General features: G+C 37.3%; 3 protein-coding genes across 3 annotated transcripts; 2 read left to right on the forward strand and 1 right to left on the reverse strand.

Annotated features, from left to right (window-relative positions):
* The first annotated feature begins 668 nt into the window (after positions 1–668).
* Positions 669–2,069, forward strand: LOC107012142 (pyridoxal 5'-phosphate synthase-like subunit PDX1.2). The gene has a single exon (XM_015211896.2). The coding sequence runs from the start codon at positions 909–911 to the stop codon at positions 1,824–1,826; it is 918 nt and encodes a 305-aa protein (XP_015067382.1). The 5' UTR covers positions 669–908; the 3' UTR covers positions 1,827–2,069.
* Positions 2,070–2,210: 141 nt separating this feature from the next.
* On the reverse strand, positions 2,211–3,528 carry LOC107012143 (mitochondrial arginine transporter BAC2-like). Its single transcript, XM_015211897.2, has 2 exons — positions 3,168–3,528; positions 2,211–2,974 (listed from the first exon to the last, which is right to left on the reverse strand). Exons 1-2 carry the CDS (start codon positions 3,399–3,401, stop codon positions 2,306–2,308), a joined length of 903 nt encoding a protein of 300 aa, XP_015067383.1. The 5' UTR covers positions 3,402–3,528; the 3' UTR covers positions 2,211–2,305.
* Positions 3,529–3,770: 242 nt separating this feature from the next.
* LOC107013819 (G-type lectin S-receptor-like serine/threonine-protein kinase CES101) lies at positions 3,771–8,025 on the forward strand. Its single transcript, XM_015213693.2, has 7 exons — positions 3,771–5,434; positions 5,843–5,950; positions 6,034–6,242; positions 6,307–6,517; positions 6,600–6,837; positions 6,929–7,079; positions 7,434–8,025. Exons 1-7 carry the CDS (start codon positions 4,273–4,275, stop codon positions 7,743–7,745), a joined length of 2,391 nt encoding a protein of 796 aa, XP_015069179.1. The 5' UTR covers positions 3,771–4,272; the 3' UTR covers positions 7,746–8,025.
* The last annotated feature ends 1,199 nt before the right edge of the window (positions 8,026–9,224 follow it).

Consider the following 9,224-nt stretch of genomic DNA (forward strand, 5'->3'; position numbering starts at 1 on the left):
CTCGTCATTCTCCTATTCTGGCTCGCCACTCTCCCTCTGCTCGCCTCTCTCGCTTTATACAACAAAAGTGTATAAATTGTGTTTCTGTTTTGTATAAAGTGAGAGAAAATTGTAATACACATGTAAAAACATATATCTTTGTGCTATGCACTTAATTATACAATTTGCAAATATTTTACTTCGATTCAATTGTAAATACAAATTTTATACAAATATTGTAGCGAAAAAGGCCAGCGAATACAATTGCGAATTATACAATTGCAATGAAATACAATTTTCTCTTGCTTTATACAACAGAAGTGTATAAAATGTGTTTCTGTATAAAGCGAGAGAAAAACATATATCTTCTTCCTATACACTTTTATACAATATACAAATATTTTACTTCGATTCAATTGTATGCAAAGCAAATTTTATACAGATATTGCAGCGAAACAGGTCAACGAATTATACAATTGCGCATTATATAATTGCAAACCACAATTATATAAACTTTGCTATAGCATACAAATATATTTTTTATTTGCTATATATGAAAATTGTCCAATAATTTATTCTTACTTCTCACTTGAAAATATGCCCAATCAATATTGATGGACTAATTGGGTATGAATTATGTTGAGCCAACCCAAACATTAATATAGCCTATACGGAAATAAATAAAAGAAGCCTAGATTTGATCCGGTGTAATCGAAACCATCCGAACTTTCTTACAAAAAACGCGCAGACACCTCCTAGCAGTTTCTAGAACAAACTAAATCTCACCGCCCCATTCCTGTTCTCCCACCGGACTTCTCTTTATATATCATTCTTCACCATCATTTCTCCACCAACATATTCCAATCTCGCCGGCGTAGTTTTACTGTTTTGAGAATTTGGTTCAGGCATTTTCATAAACAGTTTGCAAAATGGAAGAAGACGGTGCCGTTACAGTGTACAGTGGCAGCGCCATAACTGATACCAAGAAGAATTCGTTTTCGATCAAAGTTGGAATTGCTCAAATGCTTAGAGGAGGAGCGATTGCGGAAGTCACCACCGTCAACCAAGCGAAGATTGCCGAGTCGGCCGGAGTTTGTTGTCTTGTAGTTTCGGAGCCTAAAGGACCCGGAATCTCGCGTATGCCCGACCCGTCTCTAATCAAGGAGATCAAGCAGGCAGTTGCGCTTCCTGTAATGGCGAAAGCCCGTGTCGGTCATTTTGTTGAAGCCCAGATCCTTGAAGCTATTGGAGTTGATTATATAGATGAGAGCGAGATTTTAGCCCTTGCCGACGAAGATCATTTCGTCAACAAACACAATTTCAGGGCACCTTTTGTCTGTGGATGTCGAGATCTTGGAGAAGCGTTAAGGAGAGTCAGAGAAGGCGCTGCCATGGTTAGGACCCAAGGGGATCTATCGGGTACGGGCAGTATTGTTGATACAGTCCACAATGTGAGGAAAGTGATGGGAGATATTAGAATTCTATCAAACATGGATGATGATGAGGTCTTCACTTTCTCTAAGAAGATCGGTGCCCCTTATGATATTGTTGCGCAGACGAAGCAGATGGGTAGGCTCCCTGTGGTTCATTTTGCTGCTGGTGGAATTGTCACGCCTGCAGATGCAGCGCTCATGATGCAGCTGGGTTGTGATGGTGTGTTTGTTGGTTCGGATATATTCAATTGCTCTGATCCTTACAAGAAAGTAAGGGCAATTGTGCAGGCTGTCAGGAACTATAACGATCCCCATATTTTGGCCGCGGCTAGCAGTGGTTTGGAGGAGGCAATGGGTGGTCTAAATCTGAACGAAAACAGGGTCGAGCGATTCGTGAGTGATGAGAACTACTGATGAAATCAAGATGAGTCTGTTTTTTTGTCTGTTGTTGATCATAGTATCATGTATTTTGCAGTTCAGCTTTTGTGAACAATATCTTTTCTTGATTTTGCTTTAGCAATAACTTGATGATGAGTTTAACATACCGTGTTTTACGCTTGTTTACATGCTTGTGGCACCAGAAGAAAATGGCAACATTGACTTGAAATGACTCTGGATATTGCAATATTGTGAAGGCATGTTGATCACTTTGTTTTAGTTATTGTTTACATGTTTATAGTTGTGTGTTGTAACTAATATAGAGACGTCGGATGATCAAATCGGATCCGGTCAATTCTTGCATTTGAATGTATTGGCAAATAATTGCTACCATAATGGATGATCAGTATTTCAGAGCCATACTGTTAATGTTTTCTCTTTCAACAACATGATGATGCATATTAAAGAAAATCTTTAGTCCTGTATTATAATTGCATTTTCACATTTGATCATTTTCATTGTGGCTTGCAAAGGAACCTCAGGGCAGTTTCATATGCAGTGAATATAGACCCATTCACTAGGAATGCTCTGCCAACTGTAGTTCCAACGCCTCGCCAAAGCACACCGTATCCCTCTGTTCTTACGCTTTGCCTGAAGCAATCAACAATACCATGGTATTTTGCAGATTTAGACTGTGATTGAGCTTGGAGTCTGGTCTTAACAACATCTAAGGGGTAGCAGCTTATCCAGCTAACAGACCCTGCAAGACCACCTGCTACGAGCATCGTTTGGAAGCTCTCTTGACCATTCTTGCGACAGCCAGGATGAAGTTGCTCCTTAGTATACTCATATACCCAGAAATATAGTCCGTGAGAGTGTGCATCTCTGAGGAGTGTTACGGTTAATCCTCGATAGATCCCTCTCAAACCTGCCTGACTGACAATTCTTCTTGTGACATCTCTTGGACCCTTGAGTCTAGTTACTTGATTGTTGCACTGATTGGTCTTGCTTTGCAATTGTAGTTGTATTTTCACCAGTTCTACAGGGCTGATGATTAGGCTCTGAATTGCTCCTGCTGCAATGCCACCCAAAGCCACTCCTTTGTATGAGGGTGGATCGGTTGCTGGGACCTTTCTGTCAAATGTTTGCGATAGGGTTGCATAGATCTGAAATACCATGGCATTCTGCAATAGGGAGCAAACTAGTGTTTTGATATTGTAGGAAGGAACTTTGATTTGATACAATATTGCCAGAATTAGAAATCTACTTTATTTTTGTCTTATGATTCCTTCAAATCAAGTGTATTGATCACAAAAAATCTTATCATATCCGTATTCTATAACAGAAGTTGTGTAAATAGAGGAATACAACAATGACCTGAAAAGTGACGGATGCTAGAGGAGCCGCCATGCCCCTGTAGAGAGAGAGGGGACCTTCTTTGGCTACTACATGGCGGAAAACGTTGAAAGCAGAACCACTCTTGGAATTCTGCTGGCGAACTCTGATGCTGTCGAGAGGATAACCAGAAATGAGACCAGCTATTCCTCCAAATCCACCCGCTACAAACTCTTTGCCCCAACTACTTGCAAGAAACTCTGGCCAAAAATCCATGCCCCCTTCATCCCCCAACTCAAGAAAATGAAATGCCTTATATTTTCTCTTTCAAATCTGTTGTTTTTTCTTCTAGCACAGCAATCAACATGTTTTTGTTCTAAGAAACGACCTCTCCTTGAATATCTCTGTAATACAAAAACTGACCACTGCTTAGATATGTGTGATATAAAAAAAAATGCATTGCACCTTTCTGTTTGGTAGTTAAAGAGATGAGGCCTTGAATCTTGAAAATGTGCCACATTTCAACCTGATTTTCTTTTAGTGCCACCAATGGCCTACTAAATGAAACGGCCAACCACCTCTTTTTTAGGAAATCCACTATTATACCACGTGTAACAATCAAGATCAACAGAGGTTGCAAATTGAACGTCCATTTTAAAATTTTTTTTTTATCATTTGTTAATTTTGTATGTCATTTCTTAGTGATCGGAAGTTGAAAATCAATCAGAAATTCTGCAATTGATAACCAGTTATAGGAGTGACTGTAAAGTTGGGCTGAAAAAAACTTGAAAGAGACTTTCTTTTCTTTAACAAGAGGGAAGAGCCCAAGCTGATAGTTTTGACTTGCAAAATAGCCCCAACACTGCTCTTTCATAAAAACAAAAGGATAACTACAGATCTTACCTATACGGTGATGTTTCCGCTAGTATGTAAAAGTTTATTTTGAGTAATAGAAAACAGCAGAATGACCCAGTCAACTGGGATTTGAAAATTCTTGGTAATCAATTATACAAGAATTTTCCACTTAAAAGAGTGTGACAGGTTTGAAATTTGAAGCAAATAGAAAGAACCCTGGTCAACAAAAGAAATCAAAGCCAACAGCATGCTTGTCCCTGTTATGGTCATTCTATTTTGACAGTAATCATTCATGTCTGGATTAGAAAGCTTCTCTCATATGGCTACCTACAGAAATCTGATTGCTTTCGTCCTCGTGTCATCCTGTCACTTTTTGCGTGCAGATTTTGTTAACAACAACTCAATAATGAAGGGACAAAGTTTAGCTGATTACCAACAGCTGGTCTCAGCAAATGGCTTCTTCAAAATGCAATTTTTCAGTCCAGGCAAGTCAAGGAACCGCTACTTGGGTATATTTTACACTCGGCCAAGACGTGATATGTACTCTTATGTTAGTGGAGGAGGAGATGAAAAGGCTTTGTGGATAGCTAACAGAGACGATCCGATAACTGATACATCTGGAAGTCTTATGATAGCTCGTGATGGCAGATTAATAATTTCTCACAACGAAGGTAATGTTACTTTGTTCAGTGCTACACCAACAGCAGCCACTAACTTAACTGCTATACTACTCGATAATGGGAATTTTGTGCTGAGGGAACTGAATACCAATAGCTTTGTAAATCGGACGCTGTGGCAAAGCTTTGATTATCCAACTGATACACTTCTGCCTGGAATGAAGCTTGGGATTAACTTGCGAACGGGGCATGAATGGTCATTGACTTCATGGGTAAATGATCAAGCACCTGCTTCAGGGTCTTTTACCTTTGGTCTTGACCCTAATGGTACAAATCAGCTGATGATCTTGTGGATGGGCAACGTCTATTGGAAGAGGAGCTCATTGTCTACTGGCCATCTTGCTCTTAAATATGTCTCAAATGAGGATGAGAAATACTTTATGTATACTGTTGAAGTTGATTATCTAAGATACTTTGTGAGTCCATTTGGAATAATTCAGGATGGTTTTAAAAGAAATGCAGTGTTTGGTAATTGTAGTAATGAGACTCCCCATGCTGGCTGCGTAAAACAGGAGTTGCCCCAGTGCAGGGCAGCTAAAAAGTACAGGTTTGAGCTTAGACAAGTTTACATGTTTGGAGTCAGCATTAAATTTGATGAGAACTATACCTTGAGCCTCTCTGATTGCAAGGCCAAGTGTGTGAATGATTGCTCGTGTGTTGCCTATGCCTCAGTCGATAGTGAAACCGGAACTGGCTGTCAAATTTGGGGGAATGACACGAGTTTTGTGACAGCACAAAACAGTCTAGCCAGAGATGTTTTCTTTCTTGCAAGAAAAGGTAATTCTTGAGTACAAATTTATTCAATATAGCGATAGATCAAAAGACATGTTAATAATGTTGCATCTCATATTATGATTACTTTATCCAGATCAACATATATTGTTTTGGGATGGCATCACACTAATATCACCAATCTGCATTACTCTCATTTGCATGTCATTCCAAAATTACTTGTACGAGAACACAAGCAATTTCTCTGATCATGGTGCTGCAGGATTTGAGTTAATAGATCTTCCTTTCAAAATGTACTCGTGTAAATGAACAACCATACCATACATAATCTTGTTTTGGAGTAATATTTTTTGTTATATCTAGAGTACCGATAATTATGATAGTATCATAGTGTATTCCCAAGGTAAATTATATGGAATTTTGATGAGAAACATTGACTTGCAATTTTGACAGATAGGAAGCGGAGATGGTGGATATGGTTGACAATAGCAGTGTCCCTAATGGTATTTGCGTTTATTTGCTCCTTATTCTGTCTGATGCGAAGAAAACTCAGAGCAAGAGGTGAGCAATATATCCGCTCTAGCATTAGTCTAAGGTGACACTTATTTGTCTTTGAAATCTTCAATTTTGCATTTGTCACCTAGGCAAAGTCCGACAAATGGAGAAAATGTTATACGAGCTTGAAGATCCTAAGACCATTTCTGGCCAGTACAATACTAAGAAGACTGCTAGACTAAGGAAGAAGTTCAGGCATGATATTCACATATTCAGCCTAGAGACTATGAATATGGCCACAAACAATTTCTCGTCTTCCAGTAAGTTGGGACAAGGCGGTTATGGACCTGTTTATAAGGTAAAAGTTTAGAAGCTTTTTGGCTTAAGCTGATTTTAGATTTGCTAAGTAGTCAACATTTCAGGGAATGTTGCTCGACGGGCAAGAGATAGCCATCAAGAGACTTTCAAGAAGTTCAGGGCAAGGATTGGTTGAGTTTCAAAATGAAATTATGCTGATTGCTAAACTCCAGCACACTAATCTTGTTAGGCTTTTGGGATGTTGCATTGAAGGGGAAGAGAAGATATTAGTTTATGAATACATGATGAATAAAAGCTTAGACTTCTTCCTATTTGGTATGGATTTCTAATTCCATTCCTAAATTGCTTAATTAATCATATTTGAGAACTAACACCGCTTCCCATTTTGATTGAACAGATCCTAGCAGAAAAGATTCACTAAAATGGAATACGCGTTTGAACATTATTGAAGGAGTTGCTCAGGGACTACTTTATCTCCATAAGTATTCAAGGCTGAGGGTGATTCACAGAGATCTAAAAGCTAGCAATGTCTTGCTTGATGACAATATGAACCCCAAAATCTCAGATTTTGGTTTGGCCAGGATATTTGGAATGCAAGAATTTGAAGCAAACACAGAGCGAATTGTTGGTACCTAGTAAGTCCTTAATAGATATAATTATCTAATAGTGGTGATTCACTGTGTCCTCGTTTTTTTTTTTTTTTGAACTAAGTTGCTTCCTTTTCAGTGGTTATATGTCTCCAGAATATGCCATGAATGGCATTGTGTCGATGAAGACAGATGTATTCAGTTTTGGAGTTCTAGTACTCGAGATTTTGAGTGGCAAAAGAAACAACAGCTGCTATCACTTAGAACGCCCACTAAACCTCATCGGATATGTAAGTTCCTCTCGTTAAATATCAATATAGCATGATCAAGAGGCGGATGGAGTGTTTATTCAGTACTTTAGAAGCGAAACATAAATATACAACATCAACATACTTATTACAAGTTGGGTCTAGGAGGGCGGTGTGCACACAGACTTACCTACTTAAGTAAAGGAAGATAGGCTGTTTTCAATAGACCCTTGACTCAAGATAGGAAACATTGATATACATGTGAAAATCACTTGAATTAATAAAACTCTGTAGTACAATGAGTCTAGTTGTAAAAACTTTACAGGTTCAAACATTGTTTTGGATCACTGAGTTGAACAAGGAAATTTCATACTTGATATGTTCAATTTGTCTCAGGCATGGGAATTGTGGAAAGCAGGCAGCGTCGTTGAAGAACTAACAGATCCTGTGTTGACAAATGAATCAACACCAACGAACGAAGTGATGAGATGCATTCATGTAGGATTACTCTGTGTTCAAGCCAATCCTATGGACAGACCATCCATGTCAAATGTGGTTATGATGCTCACCAATGATAGCCTACAACTACCCGTCCCCAAGCAACCAGCATTTTTCATTGAGACAGCTATGACAGAGACCGAAACTCGCGAAGAAGTTGTACATTGTTCCACAAATGGGCTATCAATTTCAGATATGGTAGCAAGATGATTTTCATCATTGCACCCCTCAAAATTGTCAAAAATGGTATTATGCAATCTCCCTAATGAAACAAAATAATAACCACTGCTCGTCTCCATCTAGATTTTACACAAAATAAAGTGAGTAAGTACTGTGTCTAAACAATTTTTACAAATCTGTTTTTGAATCAGAGTATCAATGGTAACTAAATTCAGAACTCATAAATGTAGTAACTGTCACTAGTTTTACAAAGACGATTAGTATTTGTACACTAGAAAATCAAATGGATGTTTCCCACGTTCCGTTGTTGCTTTTCCGAATTATATTTCGTATCATAATTTTCTACAAGTTATATCGTAAAGCCAAACAACGAATGATCAAAGTCACTTGGAAATGCTTATATTTCACAGCTTTAGCTAATAATTGATGGGAGTGTGTTACAAGTTACTAGTCATTTTGTTGTGTATGTATCATCTTCTGTGTGTTAATTTGTTTCTTACAAACCTAATCTTACAGAGTACTCCATCAGGTCAACAACTCCGTCAACAAATTATTTGACCAAATCCACCATTTATATAATGTGTCATTTCATTCACAGTTAGCCAATTCCTTGTGAATTTTTGCCTTTGACTTGGTTATAGTAATAATTACTCCAATATATATAAGTCGGTGTACTTTTATTTGTCTCCAAAAAAATCCTTATGAATTAAATTGGTTTAACCTCTCCATTAGTGTCCATTGGCCCACTGTAATATTGAGTAATAGGTGAAGGAAATAACAAACTCGGGTAAATTATTTGTTTAGTCAAGTATTAATTAGTTATATTAATTAGTTTTTTCGAAATTCTGATTCACTTCTAATTTAACGGTCGTGAGTTTGACTTATCAATGGAGCAAAAAGGTGGGACGTAATAGGAGAGGTAAAGGAATAAAATTAATTTTTTGAAATTTACTGACTCGACTAATTCAAATAATGTTCGATGAAACACTCTTTTCCCAACAAGATGGCTAACGTTTAGTCTTTTATAGATTTATTTTGTACATTTTGTAATATACTAAAACATAATTATGTCCAATTTAGGTTCAAAACTTGATCGAATTAATTATTTATAATTGAAGATGCTTGTAGTGTTGATATATAATATATGAGCTCATACTGATTTACAATTTACCCTTTATTATTATTCAAGGGATCTAATAAAATCATCTTCAGTTAAGTATTATTTTTCTGAAAGGGAATCATCATTTTCCTTTTTTTTTTTTGAAGCAAGGTTGTGGAATTTGAACTCCACATAGAATTCATGGTTTAATTTTTATGTCACATTTTTTTGGTCTTTTTTTTTCATTTTGTGGAATCGTTTATTCTTTAATGCTGTCATTCGTTGCTCATTGTTATCTCAAAGCATGTGCTTTGGTTAGGTAGATAATGAATGCATTATTAGCAATCAATTAGAAAGGAAACAACATTATATTAAGTATATAATGATTGTGCTAAATAGAGGGAGAACAA

This window comes from Solanum pennellii, chromosome 3 (assembly GCF_001406875.1).
Source record: "Solanum pennellii chromosome 3, SPENNV200".
Lineage (NCBI taxonomy): Eukaryota > Viridiplantae > Streptophyta > Magnoliopsida > Solanales > Solanaceae > Solanum > Solanum pennellii.

Bases quoted from the DNA above. Each gene is read 5' to 3' on its own strand.
- LOC107012142 (XM_015211896.2), top strand. From the start codon at position 909: ATGGAAGAAGACGGTGCCGTTACAGTGTACAGTGGCAGCGCCATAACT.
- LOC107012143 (XM_015211897.2), bottom strand. From the start codon at position 3,401: ATGGATTTTTGGCCAGAGTTTCTTGCAAGTAGTTGGGGCAAAGAGTTT. The intron at 2,975-3,167 runs GTCATTGTTGTA...TCCCTATTGCAG, and splicing joins TAGCATCCGTCACTTTTCAG to AATGCCATGGTATTTCAGAT.
- LOC107013819 (XM_015213693.2), top strand. From the start codon at position 4,273: ATGTCTGGATTAGAAAGCTTCTCTCATATGGCTACCTACAGAAATCTG. The intron at 6,243-6,306 runs GTAAAAGTTTAG...TCAACATTTCAG, and splicing joins GTTATGGACCTGTTTATAAG to GGAATGTTGCTCGACGGGCA. The intron at 6,838-6,928 runs GTAAGTCCTTAA...CTTCCTTTTCAG, and splicing joins GAGCGAATTGTTGGTACCTA to TGGTTATATGTCTCCAGAAT.